This window comes from Limulus polyphemus, unplaced genomic scaffold (genome assembly GCF_000517525.1).
Source record: "Limulus polyphemus unplaced genomic scaffold, Limulus_polyphemus-2.1.2 Scaffold5422, whole genome shotgun sequence".
In the NCBI taxonomy this organism is placed as follows: domain Eukaryota; kingdom Metazoa; phylum Arthropoda; class Merostomata; order Xiphosura; family Limulidae; genus Limulus; species Limulus polyphemus.
Genome location: NW_013671032.1, coordinates 22605 through 49663, shown reverse-complemented (window position 1 = coordinate 49663; position 27059 = coordinate 22605). Strand labels below are relative to the sequence as shown.

The 27059-nt window shown below is 34.7% G+C and overlaps 1 protein-coding gene across 1 annotated transcript; it reads left to right on the top strand.

Annotated features, from left to right (window-relative positions):
• On the top strand, positions 1-27053 carry LOC106472559. Its single transcript, XM_022401123.1, has 20 exons — positions 1-124; positions 1311-1418; positions 2143-2205; positions 3942-4002; positions 6817-6985; positions 8118-8234; positions 9116-9197; positions 9799-9909; positions 13189-13290; positions 14023-14123; positions 15172-15343; positions 16344-16468; positions 20136-20226; positions 20607-20638; positions 21148-21286; positions 22956-23113; positions 23715-23889; positions 24912-24980; positions 25224-25298; positions 26269-27053. Exons 1-20 carry the CDS (start codon positions 122-124, stop codon positions 26392-26394), a joined length of 2079 nt encoding a protein of 692 aa, XP_022256831.1. The 5' UTR covers positions 1-121; the 3' UTR covers positions 26395-27053.
• Positions 27054-27059: the final 6 nt, after the last annotated feature.

The window sequence follows — 27059 nt, the reverse complement described above, 5'->3', positions numbered from 1 at the left end:
ATTGAGTTGTTAGAGTTTATGTTGTGTGAACGTGATTCAACTTAAAGGCGGAGATTCGAGGGCTATCATTTAGTAGAACCACAACTGTAACCTAAAAAGTTGGCCACTCAGAGACCCAGAAATGGTAGGAGTTGAAAAATGGGATTGTGATATATATAAGTTAACTAAAAAACTTTGTATAGCTTACATTCGTTAATATCATAAGACAGAGGCCATGTTTTTAGTGTAATTTCAAAAGTAACAGAAAGAGGGAAAAAGGTTTGAAATGAAATATTTTTTCGATATTAGTTCTTTAATTTAGTAGATAGAAATCACGTGTAGTGCACGAGTGAATTCAGTATAATAACAATCTGAATTTGGGGTAAAACTGCTTTTCTGAACGATAGTTACAGGCCTAAGATGGAAAACAAAACCCATCATCCAAACAAAAAACAACGATTCACAAAGACATTTTACAGCTAGTATAATACTTTTATCATGTAGTTACAATTCAATATATGAAGGACCTAATCACATGTAGATCAAAACATGATTCAAGTTTTGCTGGGAATGTTTCGTAAGATTGTAAGAATGACAGTCAATCCAAGTATTAAAGTTACTTCAAACAGTGGGCACTGCCGGCTGGTTGACTTCTCTCGATTCATAGTTGCCCTCCAGTCGCTCAGCGGTAAGTGTACAATCTTACGACGCTAAAAACCGGGTTTCGATACCCGTGACGGGCACAGCATAGATAGCACATTGTATAACATTGTGTTTAACAACAACCAAAACAAACTTACTTGTCTGCTTAGCTCGTTTTGTCTACAAAGAGTCGTTTAGGAGAACAAACAATAAATAATGTTTCTATTGCTTTTGTGTTAGTTCGATCGATTACCCTTTTTTGCATTGACGTTCTAGTTAAATTTTTATTATAATTTTCATATCATTACGTCAGAATTTATTAGTTTTTTTATATTATCCTTTTCATAAAAGTAATGAATTGATTTTCCCTTAGTTTCATAGTTTCATATAAAATAAAAGGATTATATGTTTTGTATGTTTTTTTTTTAACTATAGTACTAACTCTACACAGTAATGCCTTGGAATACTTTATTGGTTAATGTTTATATTTTCCACCACAGTGAGCAAGAAGACATAAACAAATCAATTAATTGAAACAAATAAATAAATTAGACAGAAAAAACAACAAAAACATAGAAAAATAGATATTAAAAATAAATCGATAGAAGAATGCAATGTCTCGCAGTTTCGAAAAACAAAGAAAAATGTGAAGATATATTTGATCTCCTTAAATATTTTCGTTATTGTAGGCAACTGAACATGAATACCGCTTTAAACTGATGGTACGTAGCATACTACGCCCTCTGGGAAAGGGTGAATTTGGGGATACCGACGCCATATTGGATCACCTGCAAGAAGTAAGACATATCGTATGTAAAATAAAATTAATAATAAGCAAATCACCAAAACTTTGTCCTTTCTTTGCTCTGTATTATTTGTGACACATTGTATGTATTTGTTTTGGTTACAAAAGTGTATTTTAAGCACTTCACTTTCAAATTAAGTACAAAGACTGTGCTGTGAATTATTCATTTTTGTGTTTTCTATTTAGTTTCTAATCTTACTAGTGACTGAAATTATTAGTTAAGCCGTAACTTATTGATGAAAAACAATCCTCATTCTCAAAACGTCATAATTTATACAGTAATCTATGACTTAGAAGAAATCGAGAGAAACCAAAATAAATCATAGTGTGAATGTTTAATTAATTGATAATCTGCCATGTTAGGGTTAACGTGTTACCAAGGGATAGCACTTTAGCAGTAAGAAACAAAGGTTAGATTCTGGCTGTTTCTAATATTTAAATTTGACGGTCTAGAAAAGAAGGCTGTTCAGTTTCTAAGTTTTTGTTAACAAAAGCATACCCTCTGACACTGAGGAACCAAGATAAGCAGATAATATAGATATTGTTTTACTTGCCGTGATGAGGAATTAAGATAAGCACATAATACAGATATTATTGTATTTATGTTGGAATTATATCAATAGCATTAATTTAGCTGTGCGAATACAGACAATTTATGCTATCGAATTTTTTAAATAGAAACTTGCGTCTAAATACTGTATATCTATTTTTGTTAGGTTTTTGGTATCAAAAATAGCAACTTGTGTTTTTCTGTGTTAAAAGAAGAAGTCAGTGTGAAGGTAAGTTTTTTGTGTGCTTTAGCTGTAATATCGAAGTAGTTTAGTATAAAAAAATGCAATTAACAATTTTACCCTAGATCTTTTGCTTTTAAACTGTCTTGTTTTATTTAAAGTACAAACTTACACAATAGGCAATCTGTGCTGTTCCCACCGTAGGGATTGAACCTGTAGTTTTAGTGTTATAAGCTCCCAAGTTTATCAGTGAACCACAGAGTGAATTTTAAAGTAAACTAATAAGATGAAATGCTTAAATTAAATGTAGAATAAATATTGTATTCTATGAATTAACGCAGTTACAAACGTTTTGATGTTGCTCAGTCTGTAACTATTTCATTTTTTCACACGCATCTTCCGTTAGACCTAACTTCTTTTGTTCTGTATATAAAAAGTTGTATTAAAATCTTATACAAACAGTATCTTCTGGTTGATATAATGTGAATTCATCATCATTACCACGACTTCAAGTTGGTATAAGGTCAAGTCCATCTACATTATATGGCTTCTCAGTTCTATTAGTTCATACTTGACTCAGTGGTTAGCGTGCCCAGACTGTGAATCAGAAAATTAATGGTTCACGACCTATTAACACACAAACGCACTCCGCACTTTGAGGTTACAAGAGTAATGACCAAATCCTATTATTCAGCTAGAATAGGGTAGCCCGAGAGTTGGCTGTGAGTGCGTTCTAGCCTCCTTCCATTTAACCTATAAGTCCAAAATTAGGAACGGCCATGTGCAGATAGTCCATGTGCAGTTTTACGCGAAATTCTGAACAAATATATACAATTTTGTATTTACTTTGATTTTGTTCTTATAACAGGTTGTGTAAATAATCTCACACCCAGTCTGGCCACGTATTGGTTACTACAACTGAAGAACAGGTATGAACTGGATACAATTCAAACATGCCTCTGAGGGAGAGGGGTGAAAGAACACCAAAATAAAAACATTTATTAAGTTGCTATTTCAATTTTACGTTAAGCCGTTAAATGTTTTGGGAAAATTATTGCAAGTGCTTGCATTCAAAATCTTTTAGTATTTACGTTTCCACGCTATATATTTATAAACTTTAGAATATTATAGAAATTTAAGCATACAAATGCAAGGATTTCAATTAGATTAAGAAGACATACAATTATATTTAGCAATCAAAATAATGGTGCTTTATTGAATAAATATGTAAATAAATAAAATTTAAACGTAGAATAATTGTGATTCGAGGTTGATCTGTCTTCACTCTTTCTTCGTATACGTGATTTGTTGATACGCGATCTTTTCATACCCGCTGACCCAAAGATGCTTCTCCGTTCGCTGTTTTCAATATCTTGCTTTCTGAAAATAGAGAAATATGCGTGACCCAGTGTTCGTCATATTAAACTGAAGATTTGAGAAACTCGGGTTTCAAATATCTGGTTCTTTGTGACATACATCCCCTATTAATGCTCGAGCGTGCCTCAGTGATCAATGTATAGAATTGGGTATAAGAAGAACTTGGGTTTAAAATGCTACTAAACTCATTTCATACTTTCTGCTGGGTGCGTCATAAGAATGAAAGTCAGTCCCGCTATTTGGTTTATAGTAGCCGCTTGAGGCAGTGGGTGCTGGTTTACAGCTAGAAATTTAGGATGGATATGCCTGAATCACAGGGATCTCTGACTTATCCGTTTGATCCGTGGTGTAATAAGATATCGATTATGGGAACAGAAAAACTAACTAACAGTTTTCTTATTAAACAGCCAGTGGAGCTAGAAATTGACCTATTTGAGGCAACGAACTTGAAAGACATGGATCCTAATGGTAAGTACAATATAATCACCCTCAGCAACATCAAAGTTAAAACTAACCTAGCGAATAAGGTGATTATATTTTGTATCAAAATATTTATCTGTACTTACCATAATTGTAGATGCGGGCAACATTTGACATTTTCACTTGCTAAAAGTTATTTCAAAATATTCACCGAATTTCACTCACGCCTTAATATAATAGTACGTAGGACAATACAAAAAATAAACTAATAAGCAATTAACCACTTGGCTGAATATGCATTTTTAACGTATTTCTGTGACAGACTTCATAATGAATAATGAAATGTAAGAATATTTAAGGGACGATTTTTTCGAACAGGGAACACACTTTTGGGATGTATAGTAACCCTACCCTAGAATGACAGATTGGGTTCCACATCCCATTGGCTTTCTATTTTCACACCAAATATCTTGTGGGTTTATGGTCACTAATAACGCGTGAGTCACACCTAAAAGTTAAACGCAAGTATATCACCATTACTATAATTATTTCAACTAGTTAATGCTGAGGTTCCCTTTGTATCATATGTAGAAAATGATAAACTTCATTCAATTTCTTTGGACAGTTTTTGAGACTTTAAACCAAGTTAGAGGTAGATAAAAAACTTAAAATTTCTCAATGTGATGATGTATATACGGACCCCACCGGTAGGGAACGGTATGAAGTATATTTATGCCTCAACTGTAGTAAACGGTATTAAGAATATATTTAGGCCTCAACAGTAGTAAACGGTATGAAGTATGTTTAGACCTCAACAGTAGTAAACGGTATGAAGAATATATTTAGGCGTCAACAGTAGTGGACGGTATGAAGAATATATTTAGGCGTCAACAGTAGTGGAGGGTATGAAGAATATATTTAGGCGTCAACAGTAGTGAACGGTATGAAGTATGTTTAGACCTCAACAGTAGTGGACGATATGAAGTATATTTAGGCCTCAACAGTAGTGAACGGTATGAAATATATTTAGGCCTCAACAGTAGTAAACGATATGAAGTATGTTTAAACCTCAACAGTAGTGAACGGTATGAAATATATATTTAGGCCTCAACAGTAGTGAACGGTATGAAATATATTTAGGCCTCAACAGTAGTAAACGGTATGAAGTATATTTAGGCCTCAACAGTAGTAAACGGTATGAAGTATGTATAAACCTCAACAGTAGTGGACGATATGAAGTATGTTTAGACCTCTACAGTAGTGAACGAAGTGAAATATATTTAGGCCTCAACAGTAGTAAACGGTATGAAGTATGTTTAAACCTCAACAGTAGTGGACGATATGAAGTATATTTAGTCGTCAACAGTAGTAAACGGTATGAAGTATGTTTAAACCTCAACAGTAGTGGACGATATGAAGTATATTTAGGCCTCAACAGTAGTGAACGAAGTGAAATATATTTAGGCCTCAACAGTAGTGAACGATATGAAGTATGTTTAGACCTCAACAGTAGTGGACGATATGAAGTATATTTAGGCGTCAACAGTAGTGGACGGTATGAAGAATATATTTAGGCCTCAACTGTAGTAAACGGTATGAAGAATATATTTAGGCCTCAACAGTAGTGAACGATGTGAAATATATTTGGTCCCCATCGGTAATGTACGGTATGAAATAAAGTCCCTAATTTGAGGCTTAAATAGGTGCACACTCTTATTCCAAAATTTTGATTAAATTCTCTTCTAGGTTTTCAAAAATTTTCAGTTGATTTTCTGCTTTTTGTCTTCACAGTTCAGTTTGGGTAGAAGTCTGATATTAACGGATGTTACAACCAGTTCTCATTACATGAATAAAACACGTGGAAAGCAGTATAAAACGAAAGTTTATCGTTCAGTAGTGTCAACAAAAACAACTATATTTTTATCATTTTTCACTAGAATTCACTGATTTTTCCTTATAAAAACGGGGGAAGATAATAATGATATCCTAGCATACATCTGAAACCCATTTCCGATGTATTGTTTGAAAATCTTAAAAAAAAGGATGTCCACGGGTGAGCCAGGAAGTGAGATATAGTTGTGTTATTATTTTATAGAAAATAACGTTGCTTTCTTGAGAGATTAACCATTACAAAATATATTGAAATATATCACGAACAGCCAAAGGGAATAAAACCTGAAATACAAATAATCTGTTAAATCCGCCAGTTTACCAAAGTTAAGAAATATCAAATAAGTTATTCTCTTCTAAAACAAACTTCTTCCTTCGCACTATCTTCAATGTATTTACATATATGTATATCATAATTATTAAGTCGCTAAATAGTAGAGCAATAAAGAGTAGTTCAAACTGATGATATCAGAGACTGTTCTTGTATGTTAGGTATATATTAATATACCTAATTAACTGTATATCATAACACGATATAGTTGTAGTCTGATACAAACATTTAATATGCAAATAACAAACACATACTTTGTTCTAATTTAAACTTTAAAATATAACATACAGCGAAACTCGTATAATACAATATTATGATCCTTTCAGAGTAAAAGTGGGACAGAATATTACAATGTTACTGCTAATGTTATTTAAAATTGTTTCTTAATTTCGAATAAGAGTTTCCAACATAAACTCAACTTAATAGCATTTTTAAACACATTGCCTAGTGTGTTAGTTGAAACGGTAGTTAAACCAGTCACGATGTTCTATACCTACATACCTAAAATGATATATGATTCTTGGGGATCTTGTTTGGGGAATATTCACAATAAGCTTGATGATGCTAATCACTTTACTCTTAATTGGCCCATTAAGGTTCGGTCGTTTATAAGATATTAACAACATATGTTCTGATTTTAGGCTTGAGTGATCCATATTGCACTTTTGGTCTTCTTTTACCTCACAATTTTGATGGTCAAGGAGATATACGACCAGAAATCTTTAACCAGGGGCTTAGTAAGTCCAATGTCCTATGTTCTACAACAAAGAAAAAAACGTTGTCGCCTGTGTGGCAAGAATATTTCAAACTGTAAGTTAGCTATTTCAATATTTTGTTCAAGAAGTACAATATCGTCAAGTTTTGAAATCTTTATTAATACACTAATAATACGTGCACGTTTACGATAAAAAATAAAGAAATTTCCCCATCATTCGTTTACATTTAAGAAAAAAAAGGTTTATAACAGAAATAGAGTACAATGCTCTAACGAAACCTAATTCACTGAAAATGGTTTGAAGTTAAATAAACTTGCTATTTTGCACATTGTAAAGTTAGTATTCTTTATTATTTAATACTTCTAACCATAGTGTTGTACAGAGTGTTAAGTACATTATATTAAAACTATTTTGAATATGGAAATCAGCAAATCACATGACATTCACTGCTAATATAATGTTTCGATGGAACGACATGTATAAAAACTACATTTTAACATTTTGTTCTCCTGAAGAAGAATAGTCAACTATTCGAAAGCGCTCGAGTTTTGGGTCTTATTTTAGGTTTATATATGTGATCCTTTGTGCTAACTCTTTTATCAAGGTTTTAACATTGTTTGGTGTTTCTTACGGAGTATGATGTCACCAAAAATTGACCGATCTTGGGAAGGCTATTAACATTTCTTTTAATACAGGGATATCCTTTGTATTTAATGATATTGGGAAACAAAGAAATTAAGATCAACTCAGAGGTTCAGGATAATCCAACAAGTCGTATCCCAGGTAGAGTAAGCAAAGGGCGGCGTCTTGTAACAGTTCAGAATCCACAAACATAAATGTCAGTGACAAAAGACGTCCTCGTATCTTAGGCAACTGTACGCAACATAATCAAGAAGAAGCTATGTCTATAAAGATGACACGAGCTGCTTCCACGACATATCCGTTCAACCACCACATACCTTAAGCAGTTGGAAAATGAAACGGGTTCTCATACTATTCTATTTAAAGACATACAGGTCAAATCATATATGGGTTTTTGTACAATCGGACTGTTGAATTGAGCGCTGGGAAACATTAATTCTCGTACACTAGATGGATTATGGAAAGCATGTAGTGAGAATTGGCGAAGCTACAAAATCGTTTTAATATAACATATTCAACCTCTGTATATTTTGAATGACGCTTTTTATTGCCATGAAGATTTATAGCGTAATGCCCAATTTCAGTGACGTTTCAAATATGGCAAACCAGATACTTGTTGTGTGCATCTGGGATGATGACCAAGAGGAAAGTACATTTTGGGAAGACGTTAAAACAGTTGATAAACCCTCAGGAATAGTAAGGTAAATATGCGATCATGAAAAGTCTAGATGTTTAAATTGTTTTATTTTAACAAATGTCGCCATATCTCTTAATGTATTGTGAACTATAACATCGTTCAGTTTTCAGGTTCTCATATAGTCAGAGCCCTTGAAACTGGACTACGGTTTCGTTAGATAGCCTGTGATGGTGTAGGGAGGTTTACAGTGTAATGTTAATATGTTTTGTTAGGTAGCCTGTGATGATGTAGGGAGGTTTACAGTGTAATGTTAATATGTTTCGTTAGATAGCCTGTGATGGTGTAGGGAGGTTTACAGTGTAATGTTAATATGTTTTGTTAGGTAGCCTGTGATGGTGTAGGGAGGTTTACAGTGTAATGTTAATATGTTTTGTTAGGTAGTCTGTGATGATGTAGGCAGGTTTACAGTGTAATGCTAATATGTTTTGTTAGGTTGTTTATCGGTAGTTTTTGTATATATTAACTGTTTAAGTTGAAATAGTTAGGTTATGAAGACAACTATTACTTGATCTTTTGTGGATTTTCGTAGAGTTTGTACGAAACAACATCCGGGAGGTTTAACAGCATTTACTGTCAGAAATTTGGCTCTGAAGTTATAGAAGATTGAATAGAATTAAAGTTTGTGACAAAAATAATACGCAACAAAACACAAACATAGATAGATAGATAGATAACTTCAGATAGATGTTCAATAGTTCACATAGCTAACGCTAGGTGGAGTAATAGGGTAGTATTGAGTGACACTCCGAATAGTTGCACTCCACTTTGATATCTGGTTTTGTTTGATTCATTATATATTTCTTAAAACTTTCATTACACTAAAGTCAAGATGTAAATCAAAGTTCATTAGTTAAAATACCAAAGTAAAGCATTATTTCTACCAAGTCTTTTCAGGCAAATGAAGCAAACGTTAGAAAACAAAAAGAATGTGGACGACTTTATTGGAGTAGTAGCGATTCCTCTGAAGGTAGGTGGCTATAATTTGGAATATTAAACAAAGTTTTTCAATCATTTCCTTTTTGAAAACCTTCCCTGATTTGATACCGTGTCAAAGTTTGTTAGAAAGTCGATTTTGTTATTGTAACTTTTATCTTCTGAGAAATGGAAGAGAACCTACATCGCGAGATTCCTTCAACAACAATACGTTTTCTAGTGTTTCATTGTAAACATGAATATGAGGACGACAATAAAAAAACATTTTCCAGTGTTGCGTTTAAACATTAATATGAGAACAAAAAAAATTAAATACATTTTACATTCTTGCATTATAAACATGAATATAAGGAAAACAATAAAAATACATTTCTCAGTGTTGCGTTGTAAACACGAACAAGAGGACAACAGTAACAAATACATTTCAAGTGTTTAGGTAAGCATGTATATGAGGAAGATAACTTTACAGACGTTATGGATTGTAATTTTTTTCTATAGTACCGGCATTTATGTTGTTACATTTCTATGTCTCAAATGTGGTAATAAAATAAGTTAACTCGTCAGAGTACAGACTAAAGGAGCTGGACAAAAGTTATCTTTTCCTGTCATTACAAATGAAACGTATTTCTTTACAGGATATCCCACCCACGGGGTTAGACCGCTGGTTTGATATAAGGGCAAAACTGAAGAAAAATTCTAAGATAACTGGAAGACTTCATTTACGGTTGACTTTGTCATGCAAACAGGTTGGTAATTATGGAAAGTGAGTCAGTTTAATTAAGTCTACAGGTGATCTTAAGATTGACTCTGTCGCTTGGGAGACTGTGGAAAGTGAGTCAGTTCCATTAAGTCTACAGATGATCTTAAGATTGACTCTGTCGCTTGTGAGACTGTGGAAAGTGAGTCAGTTTAATTAAGTCTACAGATGATCTTAAGATTGACTCTGTCGCTTGGGAGACTGTGGAAAGTGAGTCAGTTCCATTAAGTCTACAGGTGATCTTAAAATTAACTCTGTCGCTTGGGAGACTGTGGAAAGTGAGTCAGTTTAATTAAGTCTACAGGTGATCTTAAGATTGACTCTGTCGCTTGGTAAATTTTGGAAAGTGAGTCAGTTTAGTCAAATGTACAGTATGTTACATCAAGCAATGTTGGGTCGCGCGTGGCCTTGTGGTTAGCCTGCCCATATTTTAAATTGATGATTCTCGACCCTTATAATAAAAACGTGATCCACACTTTAAGGCCATGGGTGCACTATAAGAGCGAGAGTCAAACCCCGCTATTCGGTCAGATAAGAATTGCTCAAGATCTGGCGTTGGGTACCATCAGGGCTTTATAAGAAGAGAGGTTGTAGGGGATACTCCCCGAATTTCTTCCTTCTCAACGAAAAGGAGAATTGGAGAGAGTGAGATAGAGAAACTAAAGGCAGATTTTTTTTGGTTATATCTTTATTTATATTGTACATACATGTGTTTCAAGTATTATGTTTTCCATATTACTATATTTTATTTTGAAATATTCTTGTAAAATTGTTAAAAAAAAATCACAGTTTATTTTTCCAGAAGAGCATACCCCCACCCCCTTCCTAACCGAAATCCTTGTCTATGCCCATGAGTGCTGTTTACTAGCTGCCTTCTATATAGGCCATCAGTTCAAAATTGGGGACGACTATATACAGATAACTCCCATCTAGTTTCGTGAAAAATTCTGAAAAAAAAATCTCCAAAAAAAAAAAAGTCAATAGGACGTTCTTTTCATGTCTTACAACGCGAAACTTGATGAGATGTTGTCTAGAAATCATAACTATTCTCGTAATGAAGATTAGTATTTTAAATTGCGGTTAAAAGAAAGGTAAAATGCACCTGGGTTTCGAGAGTACTTGAATGGTTAATGAAGGAACTATTTGTATTCGAACAAGTAAAAAACGGATCAGTAGATTGACAGCTAAGCTCTTAAATAATGCAATTTTATGTAAATTCATTATGATTATTGTAAGAACTCGGCATGATTGTTGGAATAACTAGATATAATTATCGGAAGAACTCGAAATAATTATCGGAAGAACTCGGCATGGCCATCGGAAGACTCGTAAGGATTGAACTTGAATATCAATAAAAATATTTTCTATAATTAAGCGGACTTTATTGTTTGCTGGTAAACGAAATAACAGAACATAACGTTTTGGAACAACGTGGGACCTATTGGCCCATCTCGGCTGTTCCATCTTCTAAACTAAACTAAATCTATTAATAAATATAGTAAAAAAATCTTAAGGTCACTTATTATCATTCATGTACTTATAAAGCTTTCTCTTAAACTCGCTTAAATTTACTGTCTCTACAACATCCGAAGGCAACCCATTCCAAAGGCCAACCACTCTGTTAAAAAAAATAAAACTGTCTTAGCTGAAGATGACTCCTACCTTGCCAAAATTTATATTTGTGTCCCCTAGTCCTACTATTCTCAGTTAAATATGAAAAACGATGATGCATCAACACTATCAATTCACTTCACAATCTTAAACACCTCAGTCAGATCCCCTCTATCTCTTCTTTTTTCAAGAGAAAACAATTTCAGAGATTTCAACCTCTCCTATGACAACCTCTCCATCCCAGGCACCAATCTGGTAATTCTTCTCTGAACCCTTTCCAACAATTCAATGTCTTTCCTAAGGTAAGGAGCTCAAGACTGAAGACAATACTTCACATGTGGCCTAACCAGTGAAATTATAACCTCTTTAAACTTGTATTCAATATTTCTGTAAATACAACCGAAAATCCTATTTGCCCTACCACTACCAACAGCACACTGCTGGAGGGCTTAAGAGACTGATCAACTATTACACCAAGATCCCTTTCTTTCATGACACTGTTAAGGTTATTTCCCATCGAAGTTATACTTATAATTCAAATTATGATAACCCACATACATCATCTTACATTTATTATAATTAAAACCCATTTGTCATTTATTTACCCAACTCACTAAATGATCTAAATCCTTTTGTAAATCAGCGGCATCCTCTTCACAGCTAGCAACACCCAATATCTTGATATCATCTGCAAATTTAAGTAATTTATTGACTATTCCTTCATCTTTGTCATTGTTGTAAATCAAAAAGAGCAAAGACCCTAAGACTGAGCTCTGAGGTACCCAACTTGTGACATTAATCCAGTTTGACTGAACTCCATTTGTAACAACCCTCTGCTTTGTTCCATCCAGCCACTCTTCTATCCAATTTGCTGACTTATCCCCCACACCTATAGAGATAATTTTGTTTATAAGCATTTTATGTGGCACCTTGTCAAATACTTTCTGAAATCCAGATCCACCAAATCTACACTCTTACCCTCGTCTAAATAAGCAGTAACCTTTTCAAAGAATGTCAAAAGATTTGTAAGGCAAGATTTTCCCTTAGTGAAACCATTTTGACTATCGAATAAAATTCTAAAATTTGTTAAATGACTTTGCAAAGCATCTTTTAACAGACTTTCCAAAACTTTTCCCACAACTGATGTAAGACTGATTGGTCTATAATTACTGGGACAATTTTTATCACCTCCCTTGAAAAGAGGAGTTACATTAGCTAACTCCCAATCTTCTGGCACCTGCCCACTATTCAAGGACTGAAAAAACTAGCAGCAGGTGATTAGTTGTTTACCAGAAAAATTTGTTAGGATGTTAGTAAACGACAGGTATTTACCAGACAATTTTATTTGACTGTTGCTAGACAACACTGATTAGTTGTTTACTAGACGATTTTATTTGGCTGTTGTTATACAACAGTGGTTATTGTTCACTAGACGATTTTATTTGGCTGTTGTTATACAACAATGGTTATTGTTCACTAGACGATTCTATTTGGCTGTTGTTATACAATAATAGTTATTGTTCACTAGACGATTTTATTTGATTATTGTTTACCAGTCACTTCTATTTAACTGTTGTTATACAAAAATAGTTATTGTTTACCAATCAATTTTGATTGTATGATCATTTTAAAAATATATCTTTTTTGCTCATTTTAGGATCCGGACATGTGTGATAGTGTAGAGAGCGACCAGTGCTCGCTAGAAGATTATTACCTCATTCTGAAGGAGATGCACTGCCATTCCACCCAAACTAAACAAGTATGCATTTTATCAAAAGTGGCTCACTTATTTTAAAGACCTTTTTTTTTTAATCAAACTTGCCTGTCGTTGTTAAAGACGTCAAATCCAGAACCTGTTAGTGTATATGTTCTAACAACTTGAAACAACATAATACCAGGAAAATATTTTAAATAATTACAGTAATTAGAATTGTTATCCAATAAAATAAAATGGTCATTTCTGTACGTCATATGTTACCTCATGTTAAGGATGAAATAGCTTATAACGGAAGCACGTTATTAAAAAAAGTTTATATATTTTTTGAATGTGTTTATTTAGATATAGGTCACTTTTAACTAATCCGTCTTTAAGATCTGATCTAGGTCTTGATAGAGGTTGAGAAATATGTTACTTTAAACAGTTGTTTTAAGATTATTCCGTAATGATACAAGATATATTCAAAAACAAGAAATTTGAAAGTGGAGTTGTTAATAATGATAACTTTTATCATAAAATACAATTATTGTGAAAATGTTAGAAATAGTCTCAACAAATAAAAGTTTTATAATCTTTAATACCAATAACTTTTATCATAAAATATAATTATTGTGAAAATGTTAGAAATAGTCTTAACAAGTAAAACTTTCATATTCTTTGATACCAATAACTTTTATCATAAAATATAATTATTATGAAAATGTTAGAAATAGTCTTAACAAGTAAAACTTTCATATTCTTTGATACCAATAAATTTTATCATTTTTCATATAGGACAAAGAGTTTTATGATGGGATTTTGCCGAAGGAGAGCCAAATAGCTCTGCAGATTTTTTCAGCACAGAATCAGGTGCTCCATACAACCCAGGATTTACTGTGCGTATGTTGGGTGAACTTATTACAACCCTGAAATAACCGAATTGTTTTTATACCGTTATGTACCGGTGTGGTCCATATATTACATCATATTGAGTAGTATTATGTTTTTGCCTTTTACAACACAGTCCCAACTCAGGCTTTTCTTAACTGAGGTGGGGGATGAGACATACCATGGGGCAAACGACATTAACTGGGAGGAGGCAATAACATTTCAGAGGACCTTGTACTCCACTATCCCTAGCTCTCTTACAATACTCGATCTAAAGAACTAAACCAAAAAACTGGATGAAATCGCTCATTTTATATATAAAATTCATAGGGAACCACAGCTGTAATTATTGGGATTAATTGAAATATTAATTGTAATTTTTATGTTACAGGGACATTGTAACCAGTAGAATGAGAACAAGTATATAGATAGTTTAATTCTTTTTAATCATTGGGGGAGTCTATACGGACCCTATAGGCAATTTTAGGGTTAAGATTTTCTTAGTCACCGAGTATATGGTTAGAATACAACAGACAGGCAACATTAAAGATAGGAGATTCATTGAAAATAGGAAGCGGTTAAGGAGGGATTAATGAAATATTAGAGATTACTAAGGGGGATTAATTTAATATCAGGAATAGCTAAGGGGGATTTATCGAAAATAGGAAGCAGCTAAGGGGGATTTATCGAAAATAGGAAGCAGCTAAGGAAGGATTTATTGAAGAGTACAGATAGTTACTGGGGGATTCATTGAAGATGGAAGATAGCTACAAGGGATATTCCCCTGCTCTTATCATTAACTTGAACTTTATATTCTTGAAAAAGAAGCAATAATTTTAGTCAATGGGCAGAATTTAAACTAACAATAAAAACATTCATGTTGATATAAAAAGTCCAAAATCACTGAGATGGAATAAATATGAATGGTTATCTTTAAAACTACAATAAACATTTGCTGATAATGTTAATTTTCGTGTTAATGTCAATGTACGAAAAGATATAAATATAATCATGGTTGTTCATGAGGTGTTTATAACCCAATATTACTTTTAATAGCAATTTACTGGTGTTAATGGAAAGAAACACGGAAAAAGAAAGTAATCCTGTGGCTGATGACGTCATTCTTCAGTGTTTCACTACATTAAGCAGAAACGTAGACACTTCTTGGGAGTTAGTGAGTTGTTCAGGAGGATCTTTGACGAACACGTGCTTGTTCACAGATTTTGAGGTTTGAGATTTTACAGATGAAGAAATCTGTCTACAAATCTACCACACTGACGATAAGTACCCTGAAAAGGTCCTTTACTGTCTACAAATCTACCACACTGACGATAAGTACCCTGAAAAGGTCCTTTACTGTCTACAAATCTACCACACTGACGATAAGTACCCTGAAAAGGTCCTTTACTGTCTACAAATCTACCACACTGACGATAAGTACCCTGAAAAGGTCCTTTACTGTCTACAAATCTACCACACTGACGATAAGGTCCTTTACTGTCTGAATTTACAAGAAACTTATTATTGGTTCATTTAACAGTAATAAAGGCCCTGACTTTAAATCCAAACATTTCACAATTCGCGACGCGTTGCCCCAAAATGCGACCCACACTTTGAGGCCGTATCTGATGATGATATTCTAATTAAGACATCCTTCTCAGTGAGCGATAATCTGATGATGATATTCTAATTAAGACATCCTTCTCAGTGAGCGATAATCTGATTATGATATTCTAATTAAGACATTCTTCTCAGTGAGCGATAATCTGATGATGATATTCTAATTAAGACATGTCCCATAGTTCTAGAGTCAAAAACCAAAAATTACCCAGTGAGGACTGTACTTACAACAGTAACTTATTATTTGATTAGTGAGGACTGTACTTACAACAGTAACTTATTATTTGATTAGTGTGGACTGTACTTACAACAGTAACTTATTATTTGATTAGTGAGGACTGTACTTACAACAGTAACTTATTATTTGATTAGTGTGGACTGTAATTACAACGGTAACTTGTTATTTGACCAGTGCGGACTGTAGGTACAATAATGAGTTATTATTTTACCTTTACTTCTAATGCTATCTTATGATTCCACAGTTGACGATTGTACTTCTAACACTATTCATAAAAATTAAATTACTGTTGAAGAAGAGTTTTATCGAATGAATCACAAGATATGGCTCTGTTGCGTAAAGCGTTCTTTTTTTTTCTTATCTCCGTTAGCTAGCCTTGTTTGACCGGATAACAACTTCGTTCATCAGGTATTATCTTTGTGAAAACAAAGACCTTGACGGTTATTTTTTCGCTTTAACTCCTACTAGAGTGAAGTTTCTCCAGGAAAAACTTAGGTAAGCGTTTGTATCTCAATTCATATATTCTTCTGCCGATGGTTGAAAACGATATATAATAAATATTATTTTGGAGCCTCACCACGTTTTCCACGTCCGATCATGCTTTATCCGACGACCTTTCATACTTATAATAGCTCTGCAGGGTAGTTTCCATTGTCAGACTGTCATGTACAAAGCACCCCCCCCTCCTGTAGCTTTCCATAATCTATTTAGTTTACGAAAATGACTTTTATTTCCCCAGCACCGTTTCAACTCTTCAGTCCCACAGAAATCCAACGGCGGTTTGACTGACATGCTTTCTCACGGAATAGTATGGATACCCATTTCATTCTGCAGCTGCTTGAGGTATGCGAAGGTTGCCCATATCCATCGTGGAAGCAACATGTATACACGTGACTTATGCCGCTTTTTCGGATCAGGCTATGTACCGTTGCCTAACGTGGACGGATTTTGCTACTGACTTTTGTATTCGTGGATTCTCACCTGTTATAAAGTGTTGGAATTTGCTTACCACGGCTGAGGTAAGACCTGTAGCAGGTCTATTTCTGGTTGGTCCTGGTTCCTGAGTTGATACACATTCCTTTGTTTTCTATTTGCAGTAAGCTATTAGGGACATTCCTCGTCTTGGAAATTATAAATTCCAGATCTGAGTACATTTTATGAGCACATCTCTATGATCTGAATGTATATGAATATATTGCACCAAAAAGAGCTATTACATTACTTTCCCAAGAGCTATCAATTTTCGGTGACATCACACTACCTACATAACACCAAACAATGTCAAAATATAGTTCTGATACATCCCGTTCCACGTCCACTTTATATCGGCAGTGTTTATTATGTGACATGGTGATTTCCATATTCTAAATCGTTTCAATATAACGTACTCAATCCTTTACATTTATATAGCGCCGGATGTAACTGTGAATCCAAAGGTTCATGATTCTAGACTCGTTGCATAAAAACGTGCCAAGCACTTTTGGAGCTGTGGGTGCGCTATAAGAGTGACGGTCAAATCCCAATATTTTCTCAGGCAAGAATTGGAGTTAGCGACGGGTGACTGTTGACTAATTATCTTCCCTCTAGTTTATCAATTAAAAATTAGGGACGACTTTTTATAGCTTTACGTGACAAAATCTGAAAAATCTATTTATGTCTGTCTGTTCGTCTCATAAATCGTCAGTTTTTCTACAAACTAAGGCCTGGCATAGCCTGATGGTTAGGGGGCGCTCGACTCGCGGGTTTGAATCACCAACATTGAACGTGCTCGCCCTTTCAACTGTGGGGGTGTTATAATATGACGGTCTATCCCATTATTCGTTGATAGAAGCGTAGCCCAATAATTGACAGTGGATGATGTTGACTAGTTGCCTTCCATCTAGCAATCACTGCCAAATTAGGGACGGTTAGCGCACATAGTCCTTGAGTAGCTTGGAGCGAAATTAAAACCAAACCAATCTACACACTATTTTTTGTAATATGCTGTACACTAAAGCAGTGGTTCCCAACCGGTGTGACAACAGAGATAAATCTGGGAAAAGTCATATATGAGAAAAATAACTAAATTAGTAAAGGAAATTTATCGTTATTATAAAGTAGTTATGTGGACGAAACTAGAGTGTATTCTGTCCTATAACGTTATGTGACGAAACTAGAGTGTATTCTGTCCTATAACGTTATGTGGACGAAACTAAAGTGTATTCTGTCCTATAACGTTATGTGGACGAAACTAGAGTGTATTCTGTCATATAACGTTATGTGGACGAAACTAGAGTGTATTCCGTCCTATAACGTTATGTGACGAAACTAGAGTGTATTCTGTCCTATAACGTTATGTGACGAAACTAGAGTGTATTCTGTCCTATAACGTTTTGTGACGAAACTAGAGCGTATTCTGTCCTATAACGTTATGTGGACGAAACTAGAGTGTATTCTGTCCTATAGCGTTATGTGACGAAACCAGAGTGTATTCTGTCGTATAACGTTATGTGGACGAAACTAGAGTGTATTCTTTCCTATAACGTTATGTGACGAAACTAGAGTGTATTCTGTCCTATAACGTTATGTGGACGAAACTAGAGTGTATTCTGTCGTATAACGTTATGTGGACGAAACCAGAGTGTATTCTGTCCTATAACGTTTTGTGACGAAACCAGGGTGTATTCTGTCCTATAACGTTTTGTGACGAAATCAGGGTGTATTCTTCCTATAACGTTATGTGGACGAAACCAGAGTGTATTCTGTCCTATAACGTTATGTGGACGAAACCAGAGTGTATTCTGTCCTATAACGTTATGTGGACGAAACCAGGGTGTATTCTGTCATATAACGTTATGTGGACGAAACCAGAGTGTATTCTGTCCTATAACGTTATGTGGACGAAACCAGAGTGTATTCTGTCCTATAACATTTTGTGACGAAACCAGGGTGTATTCTGTCCTATAACGTTTTCTCTGTTATGACTGTAATTCACGTGTTGATAAAAGATGTATTGAGCTGAGTTTTCATAAAGTGCTGGGAAGGGTGTATTGGGGGTGTTATTTGTGTTGTTACAATGTATGTATTTCTCTACTTTGTGTTTGAATAACGTATATTGTTAGGTTTCGTGTATAACGGGAACTTATTAGTATTGTAACAATGTGTGGATTTCTGTACTTTGTGTTTGAATAACGTATATTGTTAGGTTTCGTTTCTAACGGGAACTTATTAGTATTGTTACAATGTTTGGATTTCTCTACTTTGTGTTTGAATAACGTATATTGTTAGGTTTCATGTATAACGGGGACTTATTAGTATTGTAACAATGTGTGTATTTCTGTACTTTGTGTTTGAATAACGTATATTATTAGGTTTCGTGTATAACGGGGACTTATTAGTATTGTAACAATGTGTGGATTTCTGTACTTTGTGTTTGAATAACGTATATTGTTAGGTTTCGTTTCTAACGGGAACTTATTAGTATTGTAACAATGTGTGGATTTCTCTACTTTGTGTTTGAATAACGTATATTGTTAGGTTGTTTCGTTTCTAACGGGAACTTATTAGTATTGTTACAATGTGTGGATTTCTCTACTTTGTGTTTGAATAACGTATATTGTTAGGTTGTTTCGTTTCTAACGGGAACTTATTAGTATTGTAACAATGTGTGGATTTCTGTACTTTGTGTTTGAATAACGTATATTGTTAGGTTTTGTTTCTAACGGGAACTTATTAATATTGTAACAATGTGTGGATTTCTGTACTTTTTGTTTGAATAACGTATATTGTTAGGTTTCGTTTCTAACGGGAACTTATTAGTATTGTAACAATGTGTGGATTTCTGTACTTTGTGTTTGAATAACGTATATTGTTAGGTTGTTTCGTTTCTAACGGCGACTTATTAGTATTGTAACAATGTGTGGATTTCTGTACTTTGTGTTTGAATAACGTATATTGTTAGGTTTCGTTTCTAACGGCGACTTATTAGTATTGTAACAATGTGTGGATTTCTGTACTTTGTGTTTGAATAACGTATATTGTTAGGTTGTTTCGTGTAACGGGGACTTAGTAGTATTGTAACAATGTGTGGATTTCTGTACTTTGTGTTTGAAGAACATATATTGTTAAAGTAGATTCTTGCTTACTGTTGGTTTCACATCATTTTTGTTTTCTTGCATCACAGTTTATTGGATCGAATTCCGTCTTTAGGAGTTTCAACATGGACACCTAGTAACAAACTGAGATTGAACGAGCATCTGAAATTTCGTGTTAAGGTATGTATGATTTAACAGTCAACCATGATAATATCCACTTTAACGTCATCTAAAAACCATCACTCACTACAACAGTACATACTATTGCTGCCAACTGTCAACCATCACCCATTGTTACAGCACCTCCTATCACTGATCTGTCTGTCAACCATCACCCATTATGACGTATTGTTGCTGTAGATGTATAAGTGATTCCCAACTAAAAGGCTTTTAACTGCGTATTTGATACTCGTATTACGTATTTCTCATAAAACTACATTTCACTTTTCTTTCCCGCTTTGTACTTCGTCTTCAAGACCTGACAGGGAAATTTGGTGTTTCTTATTAATACAAATATCGTAGTGAAAACGTTCGTCTGATATTATACTTTTCTCTATCAGGGGGTAAAAAGAAATGCTAACTTAGTACGTCGGTGAGCAATTTTACACCCCCTCATGGTTCTGTAGCGTTTAGCAAAGTGCAGATAAAGAATTAAAGTTATTATTTTATCAGTTATAAGAGTAAGTTGTGTGGTAACTTGGGTGAATTAAAAGTTCCTTACTAAAAGTATCTAGCGAGTTAACTCTTTTAAACGATCTTCTAACGAACTCACCTAATGTGAAGCAATTTCTGTGATCACATTCGTAAGGTGAGCCATTTCATGCAAGGTGGCGTCTTTATCGGTGTTTTCAGTGTCCGGCAGGTGTTCTGCTACCCAAGCGTCCACGTCCAGCTAAACACGAACAATGAACAAGAAATATTTCATTTTAACAGTACAAACTATATAAAGATAATCACAATGGTAACATTGTTGCCGCTCTTGCCTCACTGGACTAACTAAGGCATTTTTAAGAAGTAAACTACCACAGTCCCCCCCCCCCCTAATGTGTAAAAACCTTTCCTCAGCCCCTTATCTTGCTGTAATCCAACTTTTTGGCTTAGGGCAACAAACTTAAGGCTTAGGGCAAGAAACTTAAGTCCTTTCACATACCGTTCTGTGGACAACGTTTTGTATCAGCTGCCTTTTGAATCCTGGGGTTTCAATTACAACGAAACGGTGGCTCTAGCTGTTGATAGTAAAGTAAGACATTTAGTAGAGTAGATATAAAATCAATCGCCTTGTGTATATATATAAACAGTTTGATTTGTAAAGGATTCACCAACTCTTGTTGATTTAAAGTTTAACAGTCAGATGAGCCTTTCTTATCAACAATACGTCACTAGCTTCACTGAATATACTAATAGAATCACAATTACATACAGAGAGCACGTGCTACGCAACACTGGCAGAACTCCCTGTTTATTCCGCGCATGTTCTTAAAACACGAGTGTAAAGCCACCTGATGGTAGAGCCTTTGTACTCCTTGGCACAGCCTGGACATTTAAATTTATACAAAACGAACGAAATTTTCACGTTTGGAATTTTATCTTTAAAACTATAAAAACAAAACAACAACAACAAAACGAAGTTATTTCTAAGGGTTTACTTGAAAATGATGTCTTAATGCAACTTATAGATATGCCTTTCATATGATTTTATGTGACTTTTTCATTATATATTGAGGTTTTTGGCCACATACGGCAAGATATTTTTTTTGGGGGGAGGGGGGGTCACTAAAATTTCGTACATTAGGGACGGTAAATTTTATCAAACGTAGCAGCCCCCCAGCGGCTCAGCGGTAAATCTGAAGGCTTATAACGCTATAAACCGAATTTTGATACTCGTGGTGAGCAGAGCACAGATAGTCCATTGTGTAGCTTTGTGCTGTTAACAAACAAACAAACGTAGCACCAACTTGCATGTTTGTATATAACTAATATAATATTATATATATATTATTAACTTCATTATGTAAAATGTGTTGTTATAAAATAGGCAAGAACTCCCACAAGAGTTTTGAAATAATGTTATAGGAACTAAGATGTCATGCGAACCTGAGAACCAAAGCCAGTATCACTTCTATAAACTCAGGTATTTTTACCTGAGAACGTACTTTTATGGTAAAAACCAAAGCCAGTATCACTTCTATAAACTCAGGTATTTTTACCTGAGAACGTTCTTTTATGGTAAAAACCCAAGCCAGTATCACTTCTATAAACTCAGGTATTTTTACCTGAGAACGTTCTTTTATGGTAAAAACCAAAGCCGGTATCACTTCTATAAACTCAGGTATTTTTACCTGAGAACGTTCTTTTATGGTAAAAACCCAAGCCAGTATCATGTCTATGAACTCAGGTATTTTTACCTGATAACGTTCTTTTATGGTAAAAACCCAAGCCAGTATCATGTCTATAAACTCAGGTATTTTTACCTGAGAACGTTCTTTTATGGTAAAAACCAAAGCCAGTATCACTTCTATAAACTCAGGTATTTTTACCTGATAACGTTCTTTTATGGTAAAAACCCAAGCCAGTATCACTTCTATGAACTCAGGTATTTTTACATGATAACGTTCTTTTATGGTAAAAACCAAAGCCAGTATCACTTCTATGAACTCAGGTATTTTTACCTGATAACGTTCTTTTATGGTAAAAACCAAAGCCAGTATCACTTCTATGAACTCAGGTATTTTTACCTGGGAACGTACTTTTATGGTAAAAACCAAAGCCAGTATCACTTCTATGAACTCAGGTATTTTTGCGTTCTCGATGAATTTGACCTATGGGGGTCATTTCCTCAACAATGAACACATCACAAGAAAGGTTTGATACGAATATGTAACCTATAATTTTTGTTGTTGTTCTAATAGATGTACCCAGTCTGCTGGAGACTCGTGGAAAAGATGCAACATTATCAAATCCGATACAAACGATTCCATGTCAACATTAGAGACAGCTGCAGTGTTAGTATTGCATTCTATAATGCACTGAAAATGTTGATTTCCACACTGGAACACAGTTTGAAGATGTAAGTTTAAGTCGTGCTTCATGCTTTAATAACGTGCTTACTACCAAACTCACTTTTATTAAGCTTAAGAAACGTATGATCAGTAAGAGTTTGGTGTTTTTACCTCATATATATTTATTCTTTCCAGCACAAAGAACCATACTGCGTTGTTCATGACCTTGAACTTTAGAGGTGTCTTTCATAAATCCGAGGAGCAGGTTTCTTAATGACTTTGACCTATAGAAATTATTTTTCATACATCTAAACAGAGGTGTTGTGACGTATTTATCCTTGAAGGTCTACTTTCACATGTCAATAGGAAGGTGCATCTTTAATTAAGTTTACCTCTCGACTGGCCTTAGAGTTCAATATTATTTATCTAGAAAGCTACATTTTTGATTATCTCGACCTTCAGAGGTTACTTTTAAAAAGTCAAAGGTTTGCTTTGTTGATGACCTTGACATTCAGCGATAAATTTCACACAGTTGCAGGCCTGGTTCTTTATTACTCTGACCTTCAGAAAGATCGTTGACGAATACATGATCTACGTCTGACTAATAATGACGATGATTAAGTCCAACATGAGACAAACAGATCTTTGACCTTCCATTGTTTTCAACAGCCGAAAAATATCTCAGTGCAGCACTGTAAGCTCCCGTTCCCTCCAGCTTCCCTTGAGTGAACTGAAACTGTCAGAGTACCGGAACTGGTTTGGAGAGTGTTTCTTGAACCTGCTGTACGTCTACAGATGTGAGTGTTACCAGAGGGTGAGTCGAGCTGTGGATTTCGATCCAAAGGTAAGAACCATAAAATATTCTCAATGTTCTACAAATATATTTATTAAAATATCCACTACAGCTCTTCTTTAAGTTGGTTCTGTTGTGCTTAGGCACGAAGTCTGAGTGGGAAGGGGGACAATCGGGAGTTACAACGCTAAAATCTGGGGATGTATTCCCCGTGATGGACAGACCGTCTATTGTGCAGATTTGCTGTAAATCAAACAAATGTATATATCAGTTGGAAATTTATGATTCATAAACTACACTATTTTTAAACAGGTTAATTAGAATATATTTTATTTACGGGTAACATACGTGATGAATTGTATGTGTGTGTGGAGGGGGTGGCTTCTCGAAGGACTTGTCCTTGGCACCAACATTCTTGGCTATGTCCCTGGATCTGTTTAGGTTTTAAAATAGTATTGTACAAATTCAAAATTTGTATTTGCAAACAAGTAGCCCTCCAGCGGCACAGCGGTATGTCTGTGGACTTAAAACGCTAGAAACCTGGTTTCGATACCCGTGGTGGGCAGAGCACAGATAGCCCATTGTGTAGATTTGTGCATAATTACAAACAAACAAAAGCAAACAAGTATTATAAAACATAAAATAATTCATACTTTTACCTCCAGGCCTATCAGTTGACCTTACAGCTAGCTATTCCAACTAAATGTCCTTCCGCTGAGTGACCTCTCACATTACTAACCACTTTAATCGTTCGTTCATCAGTTGACCTTTCTCATTGCTAACTAATTTGTCACCATCTGTTGGCAGCAAAACGAACTATGGCATTTATGTAAGACTAAATGAATAAATAAAGAAATATATTCACCAGTTGGTGTTAAGACTTAGCCGAATGGTGGAGAGACATAATGGTGGAAGGACTTGTGTTCGAATGGATAACTATTGGAAGGATTGGCGAGTAGATGATTATGTAAATAAATTACTGATAAATGTTTGAAAGAACTAATAGACCGAGGATTTGGATTAGCAAACAGACAGACGTTTGAATAATCTGTCTGTTGATTGGCTGTTTTCAGATGACAGAAGTTGCCCCTGGTGTGGACTTCTCTTCCTCTGCAGTATACGTTCTAAATTGTTTCGACAGAGTGAGTTGAGGATTTTTCTTTCTCTTCGCGATTATCTGTCCATCTTTATGTTTGTCTCACTATCTATCTATATATATAAAATAGTGTCTTTCTTTCTCTTACATTGTTTAATATTTATATATAATGATTCGTTACAGTTTATCTATTTTTAAAACGATATTTACTTTCACCTGTATATTTGTGTTTAACAAAACTATTAGTAAAGTAACCAAGATTCTGATTGGCTGTTACTGTTCGTTGCAGACATTATCAGAATGGAGGGAACTTGGTATTGAAGACAATGAGATTCAAACAGCGTTCCTCATCAAACTAACAGACGTAAGTGTTAAAAACTCAAAAGTAATAAAATTCTTTATATGGCAGACAATACAGTAAGTACCATTAGTTTCTAGATAATAGCAATAAGACTTTTATTTCAGCCAACATTTCGTCTTCATTAAGGCGAGTAGTACAAGAACCTTTACCAAGGTGGCGACAAATAAAGTTAGTAATTTCGTTACCACTGTTTGGACTAGTCAAATGCAAGAAATTATATTCTGATTACATCAATGAGGATTTCATTTAAATAGTGGCCAAAGTGAAACTGGCCACGAGAAAAACATATAGTGGTCAAAGATTATCTTGTGAAACTAGTCACGAGACAACAATATAGTGGTCAAAGATTTATCTTGTGAAAACAGTCACGAGACAAACACATAGTGGTCAAAGCTTTATCTTGTGAAACTAGTCACGAGACAACAATATAGTGGTCAAAGATTTATCTTGTGAAAACAGCCACGAGACAACCATATAGTGGTCAAAGATTCATCTACAGATCATCTTTTAGACATACAAGTCTAATACAGTAATTATGCTCAATAATGAGTTTTCTGTAGGGTCAAATGTTATGGTATTGATTGAGGGTCGCTTTTATAGCAAAGAAAACCAAGAAAACTACATGATTTTTTCTTTATGAAATTCGAGAAACTTATTCTAATTTTTAACAACAACAAAATTCTGAAACGTTTAAAATATATTGTTTGTCATTGTGTCAAAAAAATTAAATGTTACCGTTGAGGGTTCGGAACAGGGAAAACCTGATTTTTAGATACGATATCTCCTTGGAGTGAACAACCAATATCTTCATAATCCATCTCTGAAAAGTGTAAAGAGCTTCTTGTCTAGTAATGAAAGTTATCGGCTCAATCCTTAAGTTATGAATCGGATATTAGGCTTAGGAAAACACAAGATGTACCTATGAAATAATTCTGTGTGGATCGAAGCTAAGTTTATTTTTATTTTTTTTCAGGTGATTTGTGATGGATCCAAGTTGTATGCTGAGAAAATGGAGGAACAGGCTAAGTATACGTGTTCTACCCAGCATGTTTTGCCCTTCATCGTGCCTCGGCAGGTAACTTGTAATGGCTCATTATGATAAAACCTGGCGCTCGCGAGCGGAGACACTCTTGAAGAAAGCAGGTTCACCTGTCAAGAGCTGGGCGTGGCCTAGTGATGAACGTACTCGGACTGTGAATCCGAGGATTTATGGTTTGTGGCCCGTTGCCGCAAAACACACCCTGCACTTTGTGGTGCGTGAGAGTGATAGTCAAATTCTGCTCTTCGGTCAGACAAAAGTTGGCGGTGGGTGCTATTGACTAGCTGCCTTCTCATTAGGGGCAGCTGCATTCAAGTAGCCCTTTTTGAACTTTACGCGGAAATTCTGAAACAAACAAATATAAATCCACTTGTCAAATGCGAAGAGGTTTTGCCATGTTTTTTCAAGCTGTATTTTTTATCCTACATGTTGTTTTTTACAATCATGAATACTATTTCTTACTAGTTAAGAGCGTGATAACTCTATGTTAAATAATGGACCGAACGTGGCCCACTGGTTAGTGTGCCGGACTGTGAATCTGCAAGTCTAATGCTTGTGTTTTGTTATCGTAAAAAAACAACAAAAACGCTCCGCATTTTTGGGCTACAGATGTATTATTCGGTCGGTCAACAGTAGCTTAAAACGGTGGGTGCTGTTGACTAGCTGTTTTTCCTATTTCTCTATAAGTTCAAAATTACAGGTTACCAACATATATAAAGCTTTTG